Source organism: Tupaia chinensis, unplaced genomic scaffold (assembly GCF_000334495.1).
Source record: "Tupaia chinensis unplaced genomic scaffold, TupChi_1.0 Scaffold000097_1, whole genome shotgun sequence".
Lineage (NCBI taxonomy): Eukaryota > Metazoa > Chordata > Mammalia > Scandentia > Tupaiidae > Tupaia > Tupaia belangeri.
Genome location: NW_006159559.1, coordinates 6,893,549 through 6,918,769, shown reverse-complemented (window position 1 = coordinate 6,918,769; position 25,221 = coordinate 6,893,549). Strand labels below are relative to the sequence as shown.

Below are 25,221 nucleotides of genomic sequence, written 5' to 3'. Positions count from 1 at the left end.
CTTGTGCATTCTGTATTTACTCACATCGGGGCCCTTGGCTGTAATTTTAGGCACTCAATGGAAAAGTAAGCAGTGTGGAAACTACAGATATTGAAAAGAAGCGGACATCTTGCTTATCTCCTCAGGACGAGAAAAGAGCTCAGACTGGAAGAGGAGCAATCCCAAGTTAAGACTCATGAATTCCTTAATGAAGGATTTCTTACGGCATACCAAGATAGAGATGTTTCCTATGGAATCCTCTCTCCCAGACTTTTCTGAGTGAAGGCTACTGTCTCACATGACTACGCTACGGCACTGCACTGCTGGTGGCATAAGGGACACATTACTAAACATCCTAAAAGTCTCTGCCCTATGATTTCAAAAGTGCCAGAAAGGACCAGGCCTCTTGAACAAGCTATTTGAAAATAAACTTAGATAACCCATAATATATGAAGTAACATGAAAAAGAGAGAGAATGAACAGACCTGTTCCTGATGAATGTGGTCTATGTGGTCTAAGGTGTCACTGAAAGTAAATAAACTTATGAAAAGAAAAAAAAAAAACTACTTTAAAGTAGACTGATGGCGATCTGAGATGGAAGGTTTTGAACTATAAATTTATTCGGTCTAAATCATACGCAGAGCTTACAACGTATTCCCTCTCCTCCAGCCAATCATAGAGCCCTTATACTCCTTGTCTAAAATTCTGCTCTAGCCCTCATCTATCCCTATCTCTCTAGCATGTATGCTAGCTCTCCTAAAGGCCTGATCCAATTGCATAACTTCATTGTCTAAAAAGCTTCAGTGATTCCCCACTGCCTACATATTAGTATTTCAGGGCAAATGGGGCCCCAATGGTTTTTCTAGTTTAAGTACAATACTAGAAAATACATGATAACTCGCTATTGTTCAAGGGAAAGCAGCTCACAAAACAAACAGCTAGGAGTGAAAATTAGATAAGATATTCATATTATGGAAACATTTCTCAAAACGAATCTGATGAAACATTAGTATTCTTCCAGATTGAAGTTGTTATTCCACAAAAAGAAAAAAAAAAAGGACTAATCTATCAAATAAGTTTGGGACATGGTGGGTTAAAAAAAAGTTTAATAGATTTCTGGAGAATTTCTGAAAGCCTTGAATATGCTAAGCTCAGAATAAATCTTCAAGATGATGTGATGTATGCTCTTTCCCAAACTTAATTATTGAGTTCTCTGTAGGGGAGGGCTCACAAACATTTCAAGGAACTCAGTTCAAGAAGCACACCAACTGAGGAACATCTCGAATTATATCCAAGGTCTTCCATCACCTGATTTTAGTTTGTCCTCCTCCTTCAACTATAAAACAGTAGGATTAGAAGTGATTACCATTAAAGTTTCTTCAGGATTTAATGGTTTTCTTTTTACAATATATCACATTGTTCTTCCTGGACTCTGTTTACTCTGATACTAAAACATCTTGGCCTTCACATCTTCACTCTTGTAATCCTCTTAGCCATGTTTCTTTTCCTGTTTACAAAAATGCCAATTGATTCCCAAAGCCTCAGCTTCCTTCTTCCATAAAGCTCTGCTAGTTCCACTCTCACAGTAAAGGAGTTACTCTCTCTTCTCCCTTTACTTCTACGGCATGTTATTTGTTCCTCTCTGATATACTTCAGAACTTCACCATGCTATGGCAGCCTTAATTATTAGTATCTTTTTTTCTAATGTCAAGTACATTTTGGAAATAAGACACGAATGCTTAAAATGGTGTAAATGTTGCTGATGAAAATGTCATTCCTGCAATGGGGTGAAGAATCACTGCCCTTTGTCCTCATTTCCTTGCTGCTAGGAATCATTCCTCCTCCTTCTTTCTTTCCCTTATATGCCAACCACAAACCTCCATTCATTCTAAAGGGAAAATAATGACACTTAACATTACTAGCCATGCTGGGTACAATATTCTGTGTTGGGTACTTTACTTTTCAGAGGCTATTTGTCAGAATGTATTAACAGCCTCAGAACACTTTGACCTGGAGATTCTTCTGATGAATATTTATCCTGACAGTTAAGAAAGGTACAGAACAACTTCTAATCACTATGGCAAATAGTAGAGAATTAGTTAAATAAATTCTGGTAAGCTCAGATAACAGAATGCAATGCAGTTATTTAAAATCATGATATACTGCATGGTCTTCCAACCAGCACAACTACCCTGGGGGTAGGTAATTCTTTATTGCAGTGGAATGTCCCATACATTACAGGATGTTTAGCAGCCTTCCTGGTCTCTACCTAGATACCACGGAGCACCTGCTCCTGCTGTTTGATAATTAAAAATGTCTTGGGCCAGCAGGATGTGTGGTTAAGACACTGGAGCTCACATGGACTATCCTTCAAGTCCTGGACCTGAAGGCTTGAAAATATGGCCAGACACAAGTGCATGCAAGACCAAATTCCCAGGAGAGGAGGGTGGTTGGGTGATTTCTCATTTTCCCTCATCCTCTCTCCAGTGAGAACATGCACCCTAAGGCAAAAATCTTTAACCAAAAATAAAAAGTTGGGGCCACCTGATGGCATAATGGTTACATGGCTGGACTCCCACATGGCCAAACATGGTTCAAATCCCGGACCCAGTGGCTTGAAACTCATGTGGGGCACGGGTACATGCATGCCTAGAGTCCCAGGAAGAGAACGGAGGAAAAGGGACTATGATGTGGCCAGCCCCCAGGGGGTGATTTCTCACTTTCTGTCTCTGTCTCTTCAGCAAGTACATGTACCTTAAAGCAAAAAAAAAAAAATCTCTCAAAAAAAAAGAAGTTAAAGAAAGAAAGAAGTCTCCAGACATAAATGTCCCAGGGATGTAGGATTGCTCCAGCTTGAGAACTGCTGGTAGAAAATATTCTACCATAAAATACATACAATACACTAAGTAGAAAATATAGTTATAAGAAGTACAGTCAGTATGACTACATTATTTTAAAAATGCAAAACAAAGACTGACAGTGAGTGTGAGAATGCATGAATGTGCATGTGTGTGTGTGTGAATGGAAAAGTACAGATCATAAAGTTAATCACTGTTCTTGGGAACCAGCAGTTAGCGTAATGGCTATGCCGCTGGACTCCCACGCAGTCGACCGCAGTTTGCGTCCTGGACCTGGTGGCTTAAAACTCACGCTGGGCGCGTGTGCGTGCGTGCCCAAGATCCCGAGAGGAGAATGGAGAAGGGATTGCGGCGTGACCATCCCCCCTGGGGGGTGATTTCTCGCTTTCTGTCTCTATGTCTCTGTCTGTCTGGCGAGCGCACGCGCCCTACAGTGAAAATCTCCCCCCCCCAAAAAAAAAAGTTAATCACTGTTCTTTAGGTGGTGGCATTATGGGTGATTTTTCTTTCTAATACTTTTTCTGTACTTTTCTATACAAATAGTATTAATGTTATAAACAGATGGGAAGATCAGCAAATCAGTAAATACTGTTTACAAAAAGAAAGTACCACAAGCTCTACTAAAATAAAATAAAGTTATTGCCTCAGAAAAATGACTACTTTGAAAGAAAGGAAAACACGTGTGTGTGTGTGTGTGTGTGTGTGTGTATTTTAAAGGCAAGTTTAAGTCAAGTATGGATTGCTTTTTAAAAATTTAATTAATTATTATTGTTCAATCTGACCAGATACACACACACACACACACAGACACACACACACACACACACACACAGAGTGAGAAAACAAGTCACCCGGCCTGGGACTCAAACTGTGGTCAGCCATGCTGGGAGTCCTGTGCCTTAACCACTATCTGTTGGTCCCAATACTTGTTATATTTATATACTATAAATGTTGTCCATAAGCTACCTCATTGTCAAACTATCCTAACCCTCCAAACTAGTTTTGCAAAAGCAGAGAACTCAGAGCCAGTACATTCTACTGATAGCAGGGAGTGGGCTAAAGTGTAAGGCTGTCAAGAGAGCTTCATAACATTGCCTATGTATCTGAGAGAAGGATATATAAAATTTAATTTGGATTTCAGTTTTACATAGTAATTAGCTAGATTTGCTACCACGTATATTTACTTTCTATTTTTTCAAGAAAAATAAATATGTAAGATTTTGCTTGGAGGGACCAGCCTATGGCGTAGCAGTTACATTGCCAAACTCTCACACGGCTAACCACAGTTCTAATCCCAGACCTGGTCACTTGAAAATCACACTGGGAGCATGTGTGTGAGTGCCATGATCCCAGGAGGAGCATGGAGGAGAAGGGATTGCAGCATGGCCATTCCTTCTGAGGGGGGTGATTTCTCACTTTTCCTCTCACTGTCTCTCTCTCTCTATTTCCCCTGGGTGAGGACATGCACCTAAGGCAAAAACAAACAAACAAACAAAAACAACAAAAAAAAACCAAAACAAGACAAACAAACAAAACTCTTGGCACTTGCATATGCCTGTTCACTGACCCCTAAATCTAAATAATTCTATGATGTAATTCTATGTCTGTGTTCTACAGATGGAAAAACTGATGATCAGTCCAATCAAGTAATTTGCCCAAGGTCACAAGGTTAAGAAGTTTCCATTACACAATGCTATTTTGAAGAATTTCATTCGCTAATGGTATTATCTGGATAAACACTGAGGACAAGCATAGCATGCTAGCTGGAAATGAAAATATCAGATCATATATCAGCCTGAGTATCCATCCCTTCTACTTGTTCCAGAAAGGATTTAGTAAAAGGTTAAAACCTAATTCTACAGGATAGGGCATTTCACTTGCTTAAACTATAAAGTTTCAGAAAAATTTTTGAGGGTTCATAATCCAATAATAATTCCACCATGGGAATGTTTTCAGGTAACATATTTTGACACCAGAAGCTTGATTACTAAAATTAGAAGTGACATAGGGGAGTCAAGATATATAAGAGGGCGATTTATTATATTAAAAATTAATAGCCTTTAAATGCCAACTAAAATATGAGTATAGATGTGACTAATTACAATTACCTTATATTAAATCTAAACTCCACTTTCCTTCTGTTTAGATACTCCACAACAATTATGTTCTGGCTTAGTGGTACTAACTAAACTCTTCAATACATCTTAAAGGCTAGGGTTCTCAAAAAAAAGAGTTGTGGGGACCAGCAGTTAGTGTAATGGCTATGTCGCTGAACTCCCATGTAGTTGATCATGGTTCGAGTCCTGGACCTGGTGGTTTAACTCATGCTGGGTGCATGTGCGTGTGTGACCAAGATCCCAAGAGGAGAATGGAGGAGAAGGGATTGCAGAGTTGGCCATCCCCTCTTGGGGGTGATTTCTTGCTTTCTATCTCTCTGTCTCTCTCTCTCTCTTTCTGGCAAGCGCATGCACCCTACAGCAAAAACCTCTTCAAAAAAAAAAAAAAAAGAAAAAGAAAAAAAGCTAGGGTTCTCCTATTTCTTTCTCTCTCTCTCTTTCTCTTTTTTGAGACAGATTTTTTTTTTTCTTTTTTTTGCTATAGGGCATGTACACTCACCAGAGACACAAAGAGAGACAGAAAGTGAGAATTCACCTCCCAGGGAGGATGGCCACACTGCAATTCCTTCTCCTCCATTTTCCTCTCAAGATTTTGGGCACACACACATACACACCCGGCATGAGTTTTAAGCCACTGGGTCTGGACTTGAACTGTGGTCGACTACATGGGAGTTCAGTGACATAACCGCTATGCCATCTGCTGGTCCTGGGTTCTCTCCTATTTCTACAGAAAAGCTCATACTATGGTAAAATTCCTGATGAATGTTCCAAAACTATCTACATAAACATTAATTTCTAGCCTTTCAGTGAGGGCCTCACCTAATCTCACTCAAAAAAGGTCAAGAGTCTATAGGGATTATAAATCATACAACACTAGAAAAGTCAGCACTCATAGGTGCCTCAAGCAGGGAGAGCAAGTCTCCAGAAAGAAGAAAGAGGAGGTTAGGGAGAAGGGGGAGAGAGCACATATGACAGAACAAGAGTGAATAAAAAGAGAAAGAGAAGGGGCAGAAGAGGGGGGATAAAGGCAGCCAGAAGTCGGCACACTATCGCTTCTCTCAGTGAGCTGGAGAGATCACTCACCTGGTGAGTGTTGTTAGAGCCAGGCATCCAGAAGTGAAAAAAAAGGAGCCTTTCCTCATCCTCAATACTCCAGCCTATGCAATTCCACCAACCCAAATTACGGAGACCAAAACAAAACAAAACAAAAAACACAGTTGACTTTGTTAAGACACTTTATGTTCAGAGGCTGTCAATACATTCTTTTTTCCCAATTAATTTATAAGTCAGATTTAACTACTATCAATAGATTAAAAGTATAATTAAAATAATGGTAAGTTTTTTTTTTTTCTAAAATTTTATAAAATTTCTTTGATAAGGGAAATATCTTACCATCTTTGTGGGAAAAAAATTGTCAGAAATGTATATTTTAAAAATCTAGCTTAAAAAAAAAAGCCTATGTTTAAATTCTATTAACTCTTTGGTTAGAAAAATGGGAGCTCTAACAGTTAAAAGAGAAACCAAACACATGAATACAGATGTCCTCTATAACAGCAATTCAAATACCTGAGAGAGAGCTTCAGTTTCCAAAGCATTTGTATTATCATCTCCAAATTTCACAATGGTTTTATGAAGTAGGTAGAAAGATATCATGATTTTATTCAGAAGATCAAGAAATAGGCCCACAAAGCTAAGTAATTTTTTTAGTAAACTGTCAAGGTAATGAATGAGGTATAGAATGGGAACTAGCATTTGGGTCTTTAGGCCTCCTGATGAATGCTTCCAATTTTCTACTTGGAAATTAATATGAAAGACATTTGAAGACTTAAGAGTTTATCATTCTTTAAAATTCTTTAGTTTGATATACAACTATAGTCAGTAGTCTCACATTTGTCTTTTAAGTATGTAAAGAATGGTAAATAATTCAAAGATAAGTAAATTCAGATTATTCTTAAATTATGTAAGTCATTTATTAAAAGAGAAGGAGGAGGAAGATGAAAAACAATCAGGAGAAAAAAAACTAGGAAAGGTCATATTACTACATTATTATGGATATTCAGAAAATATTCAGAAGAACCTTGAGCCCTAGACAGATAACTGAGTTTCTCAGGGTTTTAATTTTTTAAAACACTTATAATTTTACCTATACTATATATATTACCATAAGTATAAATATTTACTTCAGATATTTTATGCAACTTATGAAAATCTTAAAATTCTTTGAGATAGCTTTGAATGATCAATAAAATTAAAATGCTTTAGAAAGTATGATAGCTTGTCCAATTCACTCTTCCTGTAAAAAATGCATTCTGAATTTCCTAAGGCTTTCAAATCCTTTTAAGGAAAATAGTGCATATGCTCATTTAAATAATTATCTTATTTCAGCTGACTGTGCTGAGTTCTTTATTAAAAATAAATTTTCACTTCACTATCCTTTATATATCATGCTAGTGCTGAATTCACCTTTAGTAGAACTTTTTTCAATTTCCTGTATCAACATTTCCTAAAGGGTGTACTGAGAACCACTAGTGAAAAGGCTAAAAATAAGTGTTAAAGCAAACAAACAAAAATGAAGAGACTCTTGTTAGGCAATGCATAAGAAATCTCATTTAGAAAGTCCGAATTGGATATTAGCATATTAAAAGCCATTAGAAATCCTATAACATGTTTAATTTTGTTTAATTTATCTTCACCAAATTTATTTTTTCTGCCTCCAGTATGACAAGAAAATCTTGAATTATGAAAATGGCTACACTGGAACATTTTCAATGAAACTCAATGTAGTAAAAATTACCTAGTAGGATCATAAAGCCCAATATACATTTTATTGATACACAGATAAGCTTATTCAGATCTTATCAGACAGTATCCCTTGGGGAAGAGGATATTAACATTATTTACATTTAGAGAATTATTAATTTGTTTTTTTTCTTCGAAGGAGATTCCCAGTCAATTCAAAGCTTCCACCAAAGGAGAGAAGATCTAGACTTACTACACAGGTATGATATTTATATGCAGAGCTAATAGAGTTTAATACCTTTTATCTTTAAATGCTAATTTCTCCAATTGGCTTCTCCAAATTATATCCTCCTCTGTTTTATTGAAGAACATCAGCTTCACTTTCCTTCAAAAACAAACCAAAAAAACAAAAACAAAAACAAAAACAAAAAACTCAGAAATAACTAATTAATTACATTTCAAATACACACAAAAGGAAAGTCTAAAGTAAACTAAGATTAATACTTTTTAGTGCCAATTAGGTAAGTAAATGTATTAAAAACTGAAATGAGATAAAAGAACCAAGTTCATAAAATAGCTAGGACTACAGGAGTCAGAGTAAGGCATGATGAATGAGGGAATGAGAACATGTCTATTAAAGATCCAGTAGGTAATCAGTTTAGAATCCCTTATACTGTAATAGCCTCACAAAGGATAGTAATTAGAGATAAAATTACATACCTGAGACTGGGTATATTAGGCAAAGCATAATTCAATATTTTAACCATTGGTGTGAAGCCTGTTCCAGCTGCCAACAAAAAGAGATCTTCTAATTCTTGAAACTTGGATATTTCAAAGTTGCCCTCAGGACTGCTTACAGAAACAAAATCTCCTAAACAATAAGATATAAATTAAGTCAGAAAAACAAATCAAAAACCACAGTGGGAAAACTGAGAAGGCTAAAAGTAGCTGAATTTAGAACACTGATGAGTGAAAGGGTGAATATTTAACTTGTAGACTACAGATCAGTCTTTCAGTATCTAAGGAGTTTAGGAGAAATTGTTAGGCCTCAACTATGTCTGGATTATATCCTTATAATCTAATTAATAATGAGGCTTCATTAGATAATTTCCCACCATTATTTTCTAAAACCATCTGAAGTCAGAAAGTTATAAACTACCGTTAAGTACCAAATCACAAATTATCAATAAGGATCTACTGCTAAGCAAAACTATAAGCACGTCAAAAACAGAGCTGATGCACATCTGTCTTACATGGTACAGGGTGGAGAACAGAAACTCACTACACATGTTGATTATTAATTGTAATAATAGGATTAGTAGGAGATAAAATGTAGAAATAGAAGTGTATTCTAAAATCTTATGTTATTACATGTGCTAAGCTATCCTGCATCAAATTTTTGAAAAAACTTATTGATTAAAACAAGAAGGAGTTTAACTCCTACAAAAACAAAGCAAGATAAGAAAAGCAGTCACTATTCTTGGAACATGCTACTTCCCAATCTAGAATCAACATGGTTGAGAAATCAGTGCCCATTTTCTACAGTACAGTTTGTGTAACTATTATGTATCATATAGGAAAACTGCCTTTAGAACCAGATTTGGTAATTTCCAATTACTTTTTTTGAAAGAATTATTTTTTATTTAACTTTACTTATTATTATTTTCTGGTTTGATCAGAGAGAGACAGAGAAAGAGAGAAAGTGAGAAACAAGCCACCAGGTCCGGGACTCAAACCACAGTCTGCCATGTGGGAGTTTGGCACCTTTAACCACCATGCCATCTGCCAGCCCCAATTTTCAATTACTTTTTAAAATGAATTTTCCCCTTGTTTTCCATTGCAGGATAGCTAAAACCATGTGGTAATTGATGGATTATGTATTTCAATATAATAAAAACTCCTTGTAATAGTCTGAAAGGGACCATAAGATCAGAATGCCCTTAAGAAAAAGCCAGATGGCTGTCTACCTAAAGAAGCTTCACAGGATGATATTAACTTGGCAAGTTTTATTCATAGTCTAGTCCTTCCAATGCCACAAAATAGATTAGACTTAGGCACATAACTGATGTTAACTAAATTACACATGACAGAATGGCAGCTAATTTACAGCCAAGGCTGTATGTATCTAGTGACCTGAATAAACATTACAGGTCCCATCCAGGATATCTTATTCCTACTATCAGAATACTTCTAGTCCCAAGCATTTTGAATAAGGAATACTCAACCTACACCACTGGTTAAGTTTCCACTTACTATAATATAAGCATGTGTCAGTCCTTCCTTTATAATGCGATAGTCATATTCACTAGATTTTGGGTATTCCAAAACACTTCAGGTTCACATTTATATATAATATTGTGGTTTATGTAATCAAGGATGACTAATCACATCTACATGTAGATTTCTAAGCTTCACTTTCAGAAAGTGACATAATTTGCTTAATTCTCAAAATTTCACCACTGCAATGTATTGATAATGCTACCTTTGAAAGGAGAACACTGTCGACTTTTGGTAAAAAGGAAACACAGAAAAGGAAGTAGAAGACACAGGAAAAAAGATAGAAGATAGGTTTCATTATAGTTCTTCATTCTTTGAAAGTGCGTTTAATGATAGCCCGTAATGTGCCAACTGCCATGCTGGGTGCTAGAAACACAAAGATAGGTAAAACAATATAAGACTCAAAGTCTTATATAACAGAAATATATATATATATATGTATATATATATATATATATTTTTTTTTTTTTGTAATAGAGATATGAAGGCTGGAGGCTTCAGAGGAAGAGGAAAGGTTCATAAAGGAAGTGATATTCTGCTTGAGTTTTTAAATAAAGACACTCGACAGATAGTGGAGGGGTTGCTGACGTCCTAGGTTAGGCAATTGTATGTACCTAAGAATGAGGATGACAAATTGGTGAAACTGAGAGTAACACAAATAGTATTGTACAACAAGAGATAGAGATAGAGAGATCAACATTCTATAGGCAGTACAGCAGCCTTAATCAGAATAGCAAAAACAGGGACCCATCAGAGGTTTCAAAGCTGTGGAGCAACACGAGTAAATCTATTCTCAGGAAACTCTGCAGAAATAACTGTAAAATGCAGATAAACACAAATTAAAAGACATCAATTACAGTTAACTATGAGAGACCAATAAGAGGCCAAGAGAAAATGATGAAGGCTTGCCATAAGCGGGTAGCATAAACTAGGGAGAAAAGATTAAAAAGTCGCTGGGAGGTAGACACAATAGAACTCAATGGCTAACTGAATTAGAAGAGAAAAAGTAGGAGGCCTCAAGAATGACTCAAGACTCCAGATTGGGTCAAGGATCAACAGTGATGCCGCAAAGAATAGAAAGGGAATATGGAGTATGAATAAGGTGGATTGGGTAAAGGGAAGATAACTTTGGCTGTAGAGACATACTAAATTTACGATATTTGATAGACTCCCTTATGAAGATACTAGGTTGTCGGGAATGTCATGAAGTATTTTTCTTTTTATTTTTCTATGCAAAAATGTATCATGACTTTCCTGACAATTCATTATTGATAACTAGAGAGCAGTTTCAACCAATCCAGAACTTTTTTTTTTTAATGTAAAATTACTAACCAATCTGAAGATGATCAAGCCCTGGTGTGAAGAGTCCAGCAGGATAGATTTTGATTAAAAAGTAGATGTATTTATTGTTGGGAAGAACTGGTTCCTTAAATTCTGAGAGTAAGGAATCAGATACAGGTGTATATGGCTTTACTATTTCTGTACCTAAAAACAAAAACAAAAAGAATTAATCACAACTAAAAAAACTGACATGTTAACCCATATGCAAATTAAAATACATTGGCAATAACTACACTGGGGAACATACCAGTTACTGAATAGCAACCCAGCATAGTGATGATGAAGAGAACAACTTAGTAAGTGCCATCATAATACACCAAATCTACCAAATCCTAGCAAACAGTCTGTTAGGGTGATTATTGGAAGTACTATAACTAACATGAGAATTTTATCTTTTACAGATTTAAATGATCAGAAAAAGGTTAAACATCAATAACAAGTGTATTTAAAAGAAGTGAGGTAATTAGAGGATGAAAAAGAGAGGAAAATAATTCACAGAGAAGGAATACATTTTTAGAGCTTCTTATACTGGTAACACATATAAGAAAATTATTTATAATCATACACTCACTTTGAATTTTATAATTTTAACTTCATTAAGTGTTATAGACATAAGTGGCTATTAATATATGCTAGCACAAATTTCTAGTGGTTGTCTTCATGGAGGACCATTTGTATACTCCCTCGTCTCTTTGCTTTGGATTTTGTTGGCAATAAATGACAATGTTGGTGGAACCAACTCTCTAAGTAGTGGTAAATTCTTTGTTCTGTAGGATAATGTGGCCCAGCCTTAGCTCTAACATGTACGGAACACTATATTCACAAATGTAGATGCTAGATATCATAAATCAGAAACATTTATAAATAACTTAAATGGATGCTTCCTGAAGAGATTAGTACTGATTCTGAGCTGCTTAGAAAATAAGAAAATGCTTTTCCAAAGCTGCTTTTCACCTTACCTGAAATAGTTAGCTTGAGGTAAACATGTTGCCCAATTGGCACCTGAAGATGAGTGCTTGGTGGCATCATCAAACAGAAAAGCTTCGTATCATGAGTAACTTCTTCCTTGGAAATTAACTGGCACTTTCTGTAGTACAAACCTAGAAAGTGATTCATTTTCTGTTATTTATACATAAATTAATAACTAATACATTATCATTTGCACTTGTAAATTTTATTTTGGTTATAAACAGTATTCTAGAGTAAACTGAAAATATGTTTCATTACTTTCTCTCTCATAAAAGTATTTACAGGGGCTGGCAGGTGATGCGGTGGTTAAGGGCACTGGACTCCCATATGGCCGGCCACTGTTCGAGTCCCGGACCTGGTGGCTGTCTCACTGTCCCTTGCTCTCTCTCTTTCTCACTGTCCCTCTCTGGTCAAATTTAAATAAATAAATAAAGTTAAATAAAGTAATTAGGGAAAAAAAGAATCTTTAAAAAATAATATTTACAGAAATTTTGTAAAGGAATCAATTGTGAAAAAACTTTTCTTATCCTATTCTCTTTTTTTTTTAAACCTAAAAGTATTTAAGTAGGTACAGATTTACTCCAGATCTTAGGAAGTAAAGCCCCAACAGTGAACAATTAGTGACTACCAGAAAACTGAAATTCACATATAATCCTAAAATTCATTTTGGATATAGCTGAATCCAACTTCCCTTCTCCCTTCTGCACCCCAAAGATCCTATCACCCGATCTCTTCACTTGCTACCATGGCAGCTCAGCAAGTCTAGAGTGCACTGTTGTAACAAACACCAGGGGACATCACTTCAGGTCACCTCACTCTAGTGCCAGGGCACAGGCTTTGACCAGATTATTTCTTAGAGCACCACTCTGAAGCTATTTTGAAAAGCTTAACCAGTACTGGATAATTAAAGGGCCAAGGGACATAGGTTCACACACAAGGAGAAGTGAAACTTCAAATGACCTCCTTATGCTTTCTTACTCAGAAACCTTCTGGGAGCCAAGGTGAGAGTGCAGAGACCTACATACATACTCTATGTCTAAGTACTTAAAAGGTATAAATTAGAAAAAGAACTGTCAAGTAAGATATTTCATAAACTCTGTCCTGGAAAATATAGGGTAACAATATCTTAGAAGGCTAAATTCAAATTCGGGATTCTTAAACTCTCCAGAGTAGCCAAGGTGACATGGCAGGACAACAACTGCATCCCCACTGCGTCCTCTTCACTTCCCGCCCTTGGCTCTGTCTGACACTAAGTGGGACTTACAGGACTGAAGGCATGTTAGCCTGTATATTCAAACTCACCCACCACTTCTCCCCATCAATAGCTCTGGCCAGTCCTTGGGTACAAGTGAATTTGAGGCCATGTGGGCAGAGAATTTTAGGGTGTTATGAACCTGAAGTGTGGTAATGAAAGGAAATAGGGTGAACTCTAGGAAGCCTTGCACTCTCCTTAACCTGTGAGACAGCGGTGGCTAGAGAACAGTCATGTGGGGCTCTCTAAGTGTGGAACTTATTGTCCAGGGTAAGGCCCTAGTGCTTCCTCTAATTATCTGTAGTGCAGGTCTTCCTGGTAACTTCACTGCTAACTGAAAAATGTTCATTTTCTAAGTTGATCATTTCTACTCTAACGTTTGTCAGAAAGGATTTGCTACAGTAAGTACACACCTCTCCAACTATACTGAAAAAACAAGAATCCTGAGCTTCAGTGATTTGCTGACTTTCTTTGTTACAGAGTGACAAACATTCTTGCTGCTGAACACAAATGAGATAATTTCAAACTTAGATAATTCCAATGCTTTACCTTTAAAACACTGAGATAATTTCATGAGTATCCTAATCATACGTTCTAAAAGTTTTGAGAAAAATTTAAGGAAGTTTTTTTTTTTTAACTTTTTTTTTTTTTTTGGAGAGATTTTCGCTATAGGGTGCGTGCGCTCGCCAGACAGACAGAGACATAGAGACAGAAAGCGAGAAATCACCCCCCAGGGGCGATGGTCACGCCGCAATCCCTTCTCCTCCATTCTCCTCTTGGGATCTTGGGCACGCACGCACACGTGCCCGGCGTGAGTTTTAAGCCACCAGGTCAGGGACGCGAACCGCGGTCGACTACGTGGGAGTCCAGCAACATAGCCATTACGTTAACTGCTGGTTCCCGGAAGTTTTTAACCTTTCAAATGCACTGAGGAAAAAGTATAGACAGGAAATGCAACACATGAGGGAAAAGAAGCATAGAGCAGATGTGCTGACGACTGCAATCTAGACAATGCCATTATTTAAGTGTTAGGTATTTGGCTTTGAAAATACAGATGATTATACAAAAAATTGAAATAAAATATAAAATGACTATGGTTTTAATATGTCCTGCAGAAATTCACGTGTTACAACTTGATCATTTCAACTGTACTGTAAAAGTATTATATTCATGTCCCAGGGTAAGGCCTAGTGGGCAGTGATTGGGTCATGGTGACTGTGCATCATGGAAACAACAGTCTCACGAACACATTCATGATGTCTCCCAAGGCCAAGTAGGTTCCAGACTTGTGGAAAGGGATTAGTTCTTATAAGACCTGGCTGTTATAAAACAGATCACTTAGGATCTCTCTCTCTCTCTCTCTCTCTCTCTCTGTGCCTGCCCTCCTCCATGCTTCTGTCAGCCATGCTACAGGCCTAGGACTTTAGACTTCCCAATCACCAGAATCACAAATTTGTAAATAAATTTCCATATTATTCATAAAAACACCCTGGTTTAGGTATTTGTTACCAACATGTAACAGACTAAAATAGATGATTAAATAAAAATTGAGATAATTTTTTAATTAAAACTTGTATTAACTATTATTATTTTAAAAATTCCTAAACTGTAGTAAACGTTTTACTACCTCAAGTTGATAGATATAAACCAAATCTTTCTTTCAAAGTAAGAATTTTATAGAGTTAAACATTAGACTAAAACTAGGAAAATAACAGCTCTTTCTCCAAGACTAGATCCAATGGGGCCATTAAACAAAATCATTGGCAAGCTTGTCACTAAATTTGAATAGTTCTATGCCTATCACTTGTCCTTTCATGCTCTATAATTAATAATTCAGTCAACACTGTATATCGAAGTGCTTGAAACACTTGGATCTTAAATTTTAAAAAGTTTCCTATCTTCTTTTGTATGTATGCTCACTAGAAAGAGAGAAACAAAGCACCTCGTAAGTGGGTATGATCACCATAGCCCTTTTTCCTCCATTTCTCCATCCCATCAAGATTTGGGGCAGGTATGCACATGAGTCTGACGTGTTTTTCAAACTGCTGGGGCCAGGACTTGAACCTCAGTTGGCCATGTGGGATCTAGCTTTCTATGTGAAGTATTAAAACCCTGTGCTATATGGCTAGACCCATTCTATTTTATCTTCTAATAGAGTAAACAATATCTTAATCAATTATACACTGTTCCATGTACTTTGTGTTTCTTCAAATTTCATATTCAGATTATTCTGATAGAAACTAAAATAAGATAGCAAGACACCAAAGCATCTTGAGTGTGTGTGTGCACATGTGTCTAAATACATTGGCTTGTCAGAAAAGTCATGATGCATTTTTGTATCAAAAGACGCAGAGGGAACCAGCAGTTAGCATAATGGCTATGTCACTGGACTCCCACGTAGTCGACCACGGTTCGCGTCCCGGACCCAGTGGTTTAGAACTCACTCCAGGCACTTGTGCATGCGTGCCCAAGATCCCGAGAAGAGAATGGAGGAGAAGGGATTGCGGTGTGACCATCCCCCCTGGGGGGTGATTTCTCGCTTTCTGTCTCTATAGCAGTGAAGTTACCAGAAGACCTGCACTACAGATGATTTTTTTAAAATCTTGTTTTCCGAGGCTAGTTTACTGGGTTGTTTCTTGGAAAATCTTTATCTTTTTTCTGGTGATCAGAATCTCTATATTAATGGCAACTGTAATTAAGATAAAATGTTAGGTGGAGCTAGCAGGTAGTATGGTGGTTAAGGTGCTGGACTCTCACATGGCTAACTACAGTTTGAGTCCTGGACCTGGTGGCTTGAAAATCAAGCCAGGTGTATGAGTGTGACCTGCTCAAAATCCCAGGAGAAGAAGCTGCAGCATGGTCACCCCCCCTGGGGATGATTTCTCACTTTTCCTCTCACTATCTCTCTCTGGCAAGGACAGGCATCACATGGCAAAAACCTAAAACATAAATGAATGAATGAATGAATGAATGAAATGTTAGGTTGGGTATAGAAGTAGCAACCTAATTATCTATTGGTTTCTGACCCTTAACAGACAAATTCTTCAGTTCCCCCCCCCCTCTCTCTCTCTTACATACACAAATTCTTCAGTTCTCTCTCTCATGAGCACATGCATACACACAGTCACTCTTAATCTTTATCTTCGGGGGAAACAAAATGACTGGAAGCATCACAGTTATAACTGGTAGTCTGGTTCCATTTAAGTAATTTAATCATCTCTTACACTAGAATTAAATGAAGTAGTAGTTTCTCTTCTCTAATTGATGCTCTTTGCTATATTTGAAACTTTCATGTTTGTAAATTCTAGATATGACATGAAATGATACTGTATTAAGTTTTCAACTGACATGCTTATTCAAAATAAATTCTTCTAGCTATGGATCTTTAGTGAGGCAGTATGGCTCTTTAGTAAGGCATCCTAATATAAAAGTCAGTCATATGAGGAGCCAGGCAGTTGTGCGGTGGTCAAATGTGCTCTACAAGGCTGATCCACATAGGAAGCTTCTGGGTTCCATCCGGAGACCTCCCTGAGTACTCTTGGGCACACAAGTTCCCATGATCCAGAGGTGGCTAGGGATCACGGTATCAGGACCCTGTCAGAAGTGCTGTCTGTCTCTCATTCATGGAAGTAAATAATTTTTTAAAAAATCAGTAACTTCAGTAAAGCACATAGAGCTACATATTTAGCAATAGATATTTAATAATACATCTCTGCCAGTGAATATAAACCCTACAATTTTGTCATGATTTAAGGTAGGGAAAGGAGATAGATGACCTATTTCCTAAACCCCAAGTTATTCTTCAAAGCAGAAAACCTATTTTACTAAGAAACATATCCAGGGCTATAATTTTGCACAAGTTAAATTTTCCTTTTTAAAAAATTAAAACTCTCTGTTTTATGGTAGTTTAGAACTCGAGGAAGACTTTACAGTAGGAAGAAGAGTTCATGGAAGGCCTCAGTAAATTACAGAGAAGACTTGAGCGGTGATCATCCTGTTTCCAAAAGAAGGTCAGTTTTAGTTCTCAGTATCATTTATTTCTTGGAGTTGACTTTTATCTGACTTGCTATGATTTTTCAATCAATAGGTAAGTTAGATAATATCAGGACAATAAATTTCACTGTAATAATATCTTTTAATTTTCACTGTCCCTTTCCTACAATCTTCTGATCTGCAAGGTCACACTGTGATTCCTGCATGTCCTCTCTCCTTACCTAATACCACAGAACTCAGACCTGTTCTGATAAAATTAATCTGGTTGAACTTTCCTACACAAAGCTTACATTTTGCTCTTTGTACAACCTGCAAAATACCTAGCACAATATGTTCCCAGCAACAATAAGTAGCTGCATCTGGAAAGTCCTTCAGATTTTTTTTGTTTTGCTTTTTCCCCCAAAAGCCATGGACTCCACTTTCAATACACTTAAAACTGACTGCCTTCAGTTAGCTATTCAAGATCAAATCTACCATGTCTATTCATCTGGGATTACCTCCAAACATGTTCAGTCTGTACTACGAAACTGTCCTTGTTGGTCTATTTCTCTATTTAAGTTCTCTCTAACCCTTCACTGGTGTATGTTCTTTTTGCATCTGAGAACATTTCTCATGTCCTTTCTCTGTTCTACATCACAATGACTAAAATAGTCTTCCACAATTTATACTCAATGTATGTCTCTCTCTTACTTTTCTGAAAATTATCTACATATTTATATAATTGTGAAATAATAAATATATACTGGTCTCTGCCTCAATTTCTGCCAGAGTTCCTACAACCCACGTACGTATATAAGGGTAAGAGAATTTTTGTTCTAATATTTAATCTTTGACGCTGGTTCAGAGCTCCTAAAACTTTGTAACTTTCTGAGTAATAGGAATGTTTGACATAAAACTCCTAAATCCCTTGGAATTTCCTGAGAGACAGGAATATTTTTTGCTCTAATAAGGTGACTCTTGGTAGGTCCCTGGGTGGCCTCTGGATAGGGGCTGGTGCCAGGGAAACTAACCATGTGATTAGAAAAGTGGATCTTTCAGCCCCCTCACCCACTCCCACTGATTTCAGGGTAGGGAGAGGGGGCTGAAGGCTGACTTGATTACTAATAGTCAATCATGCAATTAATCATACCTACATACTGATACCTCCATAAAAACTCTCAAAGACAGGATCTGGACAGCTTCCAGACTGCTGAACAAGGGGAGGTGGTGCGCCCTGGAGGGAGGTGCACCCATAGAGGGCATGGGAGCTCTGTGCTCCTTCCCCCAACACTTGCTCTATGCATGCTCTCTTCCATCTGGCTATTCATCTGTATCCTTCATATTAAATAGGAAAATGTAAGTGTTTTTCCTGAGTTTTGTGAGCCAACCTATTAAATTTTCCAGCCATAGCCAGGGTCATGAGGTTTATTAGAAGCACAGCTTACAATCCAGGGCTTACAATAACTTAAGTGAGAGTCAGTCTTATTCCCATTCTGAAAAAATTAGCAAAAAGGGTGAACATCTAGCATGAAGAATGAAACAGATCCACATTACAACTATCGCTATGGAATTCCAAAACATGTGCAACAAAAGGCACATCCTGCCAATTTCCAAAGAGAAAACACAGGGTGTGTTCACCTTGTGAAACTTCGTCAAGTAGAGCACTTACAATATGCACACTTTCTGTATAATTGTTAATTTAGATGAAAAGCTTTAAGAAGGAAGGAAATGAATGCTACTACTCTTCAGGAATAAACTGGGAAACCATTTTACTTAAGCAGAAAAACATTAAACATGTCCTCTTTAATTAAAAAAAATCTGATGTACAAATAAGACATAAATTTATTTTTGCATTTGTAATAAAAAGGTACCAAGGAGTACATGATTATACAACAATTTAATCACAAGTGGGCCTCTCCATTTAACATATCATAACTAAGGACTTTGTTATGTCTAAACATTATATTGTAGAATCTAAATGTTACATTCATAAAAAACACAATACAAGTTTATACCCTTCAATCTTCCTAGAAGAAAATATAGGACCCTTTTGGTCATCCCAAAGCAGCCTTCCAAACTGTACGACTGTCTCAACACAACAATTCCATGAACATGAAATGAATGTAATAAAATAACCGCACAGCATACCTCTGTCTTTCTTTGGAATAAATGAATTATGATTCTCCAGGAGATGACCAAGAAATTTCCAAGAAATATCTTCTTTTTTCTTTAGGACAATCTCTATTTTTCCTACATTCTCAATAACTCGTACTGAAAAGAAGATAAATTCCATTTGTAGTCAGTGATACTAAATAAAAGATTTTATTTTAAAACAAATCTTCTTCAAACAGCCCAAATGCCCTTATTTAATATGAGTGATACTTTACAACAGAGGAATAACTAGATTTTGTTTACATATTCGTCAAAATTGTTTATGCCCTATAAGATGTTAAATCCAATTTAATTTATTTTAGATTCAGAAAATCTGAATTTTCTGAATTCTAATTTAGAAATTTTCTGAATTTCTAATTTTCAATTAAGAGCCAAGCTAATATGTACTTGATAATTTTTTTTGCACACATTATATCCCATGCTTATTTGCTTGAATTTTTTAATTTAATTTTATTTCACTTTATTTATTTAAATTTGATCAGAGAGGGACAGAGTGAGAGAGAGAGAGAGAACGAGAACGTGAGAAAGCAAGTTGCCAGGTCTGGGACTCAAACTGTCATCGGCCATGTGGGAGTCCAGCACCCTTAACCACCACACCACTTGCCAGATCCTGGTCATTTTTTTTTTCTTTTAATTACCAAAGAGAGGCAAAGAGAGACAGAGAGAAGGAGGAGGGTGCAGCTGCGGGGAGCAACCCCAATTGGGTGCAGTCATGCTGCAGTCCCTTTTCCATTTCTCCATTTGGACACATACTCACACCTGGCTTGTTTTTCAAGATCCTGGAGCCAGGATTCAGACTGCAGTAAGCCATGTGGGATTCGGCTCCTTTGATCAGTAGGTGGAGACAGCCCTGAATACTACTAGTTTTTAATAGGACCTCAAATATAGCCATGGTAATTGATCAACTAATCAATACACAGCTAAAACATATACATACACACACACACACACACACACACACACACACACACATATTGTGTCATCGGGAAAGTCATGATGCATTTTTGCATAAAAAAACCATGTCATGACTTTCCCAATGACCTAACTATATATACATATACATAAAACTGACATATAAAAATTAGCCATTGAATGAACCCATAAAAGCAAATTTAATGTAGTCCTTACTAACATTTCTTACTTGAGATCTAAGGAATTCTAAGTTCATTACTGAATACTGAGCCTATTAAATACAAGAATAGCCTCAAAAGAATGAGTATTTAATAAATATAGAATGATTTAATAAAGTATAAGTGAGTCTTTGATAATTAAACATCTTTTAGATTATTTAGTTTTGAATTATTAAAATTTATAATATATAGGTATAATAACATTTTCATATACTAATTTAAATTTTATAAATTGAACATACCTTCAAAGACCTCAAATATATTTTTTTTCTTTAAGAAACAATGTATCTACTCCTTCTCACTGTAAACACAGAACTCAGTAACAATTTAGTTCCTTTTAGAAGATTAGTCAAAAGAATCCAATTCTGTGTGAGCACTAATTTCACACACACACACACACACACACACACACACACACACATAAATACTCCTTGACTTTGAAGAGCTTAATTATAGTATTTATAGATTACTATGGTACATAGAAAAGGGAAGACAGTGAATCAGTGTGAGGTACTCTGATAGTGCTTGAAAACAAAAAAGTCACTTTTACGATGAGTCTTCTGTTGTTAAACAGCTGTGTAAAATTCACACTGCACATTTGAAGGTCACAATATCCATAATTTACTATGCTCTGTCAACAGTAAACACTTAAATATATACATCTAAATAAAATCTGTTAGGCCTAATACATTCTACAGACTAAAGTAACTAAGAGATAAGGAAGGAAGAATGGAAAGGAAAAAGGAGCTTTTGGTTTTTATTTTGTATTTTTCATTTGTTTTGTTTGTTCTTCAGAAGAAGAAAGGAGACAAAGATGAAAGAAACAAAAGTAAAGAAAAAGGATGAAAAAAAGCTTAAAAGCAGAGGGGGGAGTACATTTAAAAATTAATATATTTATTTACATAAACATCACATCTTTGTTTTACAATATGAAAACATATGTATGGAAAAATAAGAGAAATGCTAATTTTCTTTATTTCTCTGTTTGCATGTATATATTGGCTCATCAGGAAAGTCATGACACATTTTTGCAAAGAAAAACATATCATGACTTTCCCAATGACATTATTATATGGAAGTATGTGTACTTACATGGCTTTTTTTTTTTTTTTTTGGTAGCTTACCAGAAAAATCTTCCTGAACCTCGTGGCTTAGCCCTAGTATAGAAAAACAGATTTAGTTAAAATCCAGGTTTAACTCACAGTTTATGAACACCATACAAGATCATTTAAATAGATTTTCTATGTACTATTTCATTTCTCTCTCGACAAGTGAAACATTCTGAGACCAAAAGAAACCGTACAAATGGAGTGTATATTTCTTCCATTTTCCATTTCTCTCCCTATTAACTTAAGAGTAAATATTCAATTACTCACAAACAGATAACCCACACTATTTCAGGCATGGCCCCAGACGTTCAACCCCACAAACCAAGATGGGAGTGAGCCAGGAAGAGGCTTGAAACATGCGCATCAGCATATATTCACATGCATATGTGAACAAGAAAAGCCTGGATCTACCTTAGTTTTTCTATCTGTATTCCTTTTTCTTTTACTTTTTTAAAAAGGTTTTTGTCTTAGGGCATGACTGCTCACAAGTGGAGAGAGAGAAAGAGACAGAGACAATAAGAGGGAAAGTGAGAAATCACTTTCACTTTGTTATTTTTCTCCCATTAATGAACTTCAAGTTTTAAAACTTTCTTCTAGAAATATATCCTACCATACAGAGTGTTTTGTTTTTCTCTTATTTTTTGTTAACAAAAGATTTAATTGTCTCTTATGGGAAAGTTTTAATGATGTTTAAGGTTTTTTGGGGACCAGCAGCTGGTGCAATGGCTAGACTCCCACGTAGTTGACTGCAGTTTGAGTCCTGGACTTGGTGGCTTAAATTCATGCAGGGTGTGCGCGTGTATACGTGCATGATACTAAGAGGAGAATGGAGGAAAAGGGATTGCAGAGTGGTTATCCCCCCCCCCCGGGGGGGGGATTTCTTGCTTTCTCTCTGTCTCTCTTGTGAGCGCACAGCCCCATAGCAAAAACCTCTCAAAAAAAAAAAAATTTTTTTTTGATGGCCACACTGCAATCCCTTCTTTTCCAGGGACCTTGAGGATGCATGCACATGTGACCAGCATGATTTTCAAGCCACTGGGTCAGGGACTTAAACCACCGTCGGCCATGTGGGAGTCCAGCTATGTAACTGTTATGCCATCTGCCGGCCCTTTCTTTTTGCTTCTTAAGGCTGAATATTCACTCAGGTATTTAAAACTCTTTTTTTTTTTTTGAGCGATTATATGTTCCAGGCACTTGCTAGGTGTTATAGATACAACAGTTAATTTAAAAAAAAAAAAAATCACTGCCCTTACACATCTTAACATTCTAGCAGGAGCAATACAAGAAATATTTTTACAAATATCTGCTCTAAATTTCACTGCATTAATATGATCATGTGGAACTTATAATTCTGCATTATTTCAGTCCTTCCAGCACAATTACTAGGCAACCAAAAGTTTCACATTTTTGACTGTGGAATTTTTGTTTTTCAGATGTGTGCAAGTATACAGTTCCCCAGTTTCCCCCCCTTTTTTTTTTGTTTGTTTCTTTGTTTGTTTTTTACCTCTCTTGACCAAGAAATACAACATGCCTTAACTTCCCTGTGACTTAACCAGCTGCATGTTTTCCTCTGAAGGCTTGAACCCAAGCCAGAGCCATGTATATGCCTAGGCTCTGATAAAGGTGTTTAGCTTGTTGCCTAAAATACAGAAAGAGGGGCCGGCAGGTGGCGTGGTGGTTAAGGATGCTGGAGTCCTGGACCTGGTGGCTTGCTTTCTCACATTCTCTCTCTCTCTCACCCTCTTTCTCTCTCTCTCTCTGTCCCTCTCTGGTCAAATTAAATAAAATAAAAATAAAGTTAAATAAATAATTCTAAAAAAAAATACTGAAAGAAACTAGCCCCAAGCCTGGGACAAATTCATAAACCCTCATATAAATTCCATAACCTGACCCTCTCATTGTAGTTATATCTAAGTAGAATATCCCTTTCACTGTCAGCCAAGAAGCCACCTGGCAGTTCCTCTCTCTGAAAGTTGTCCTGAAACAGTAATCTCTTATTTGAGGGAGATATGTTCCAAGACCCCCACTGAATACCTGAAACTGTAGATAGGGCCAAACCTATATGTACTATGTTTTTCCTATACATACATACCTTTGATGAAGTGTTTTTATTAATTAGGCACAATAAAGGATTAACAATAACAATAAAACAGAATAACTATAAAAATATTCTATTGTAAAAGCTATGTGAATGTGGTCACTCTCTTTCAAAATATCTATTGTAATAGAAACTGAAACCATGAGAAGCAAAGCCAGAGACAAGAGAAAGACTACTGTGAATGCTGTGGACTGATCACACTGGCATCAGTGCTTCCTTCTTCTGAATTCCAGCTGGACCCATCATAGGCATTCCCTTATGGGGAACTCCTTACTGCTGTATTTGGGGGAAATTTCAGCAGATGGAACAGCTAGATACACTTAGTTACAGAGTGATCAAAACTAGCCATAAGTATTAATAAACTAACAAACAAAAACCAATAGTGGACGCTGGCAGAGAGGCCTTAATTAAAGAGAAATGACAGTACCAACGACCAATGTATACTTTTCCTAGACATCTGAGTATCTGATTACAACTTTTCCATTAGAGACAATCAGATCTTTTGTTAACAAAAAATAAGAGAAAAACAAAACACTCTTTAGGGTAGGATATATTTCTAGAAGAAAGGTTTAAAATTTGAAGCTGGTTAATGAATGGGAGAAAAGTAACATCATCAAAAAAATTAGCAACTCTGACCAAATTCAGGGCTAAAGGTACTTAATTAAATACACAGAAAACAGTGAGCAGGATCTTGAGTTAATTAAGGACTAGATAATGTCAACCTATGTTTTGCAGAAGTAACTGAAATGTTCTTTATGTAAGAACACAGGCCTAAACAACTGCTATCAAGATCATCTTCTTGCCGTTGTTTATTTCATTTCTACCTTCTAACTAGGAACAGCATCATCTCTGTAAAAAAAAAGAATGAAGTCCTAGAATCAAGGTCATTATGGATGAATCACGTTCATTGAGAGGTGACTGAAAATGTATTATCTTTTTTTTTTCCCCCTTTTTTTTTTCTGTAGGGCGCGTGTGCTCGCCAGACAGAGAGAGAGAGACATAGAGACAGAAAGCGAGAAATCATCCCCCAGAGGGGATGGTCACGCCGCAATCCCTTCTCCTCCATTCTCCTCTCGGGATCTTGGGCACGCACGCACACGCGCCCGGCGTGAGTTCTAAGCCACCGGGTCCGGGACACGAACCGCGGTCGACTATGTGGGAGTCCAGCGACATAGCCATTACGCTAACTGCTGGTTCCCGAAAATGTA

The 25,221-nt window shown here is 36.7% G+C and overlaps 1 protein-coding gene across 3 annotated transcripts in view; it reads right to left on the bottom strand.

Moving 5' to 3' along the window:
• The window catches only part of CYB5R4 (cytochrome b5 reductase 4), a 71,870-nt gene that overhangs the window by 6,494 nt on the left and 40,155 nt on the right, over positions 1–25,221 (bottom strand). For 2 of the 3 annotated variants that reach the window (XM_027769905.1, XM_006143365.3), the window contains 6 exons: positions 21,931–21,963; positions 19,653–19,775; positions 12,271–12,411; positions 11,303–11,455; positions 8,414–8,564; positions 7,992–8,078 (listed from right to left, as the gene is read on the bottom strand). In XM_027769905.1, coding sequence (XP_027625706.1) covers positions 7,992–8,078; positions 8,414–8,564; positions 11,303–11,455; positions 12,271–12,411; positions 19,653–19,775; positions 21,931–21,963 — 688 coding nt within the window. Of the gene's footprint in view, positions 1–6,037; positions 6,112–7,991; positions 8,079–8,413; positions 8,565–11,302; positions 11,456–12,270; positions 12,412–19,652; positions 19,776–21,930; positions 21,964–25,221 lie in introns of all 3 variants that reach the window. The other variant, XR_003548543.1, reaches the window with a different exon arrangement.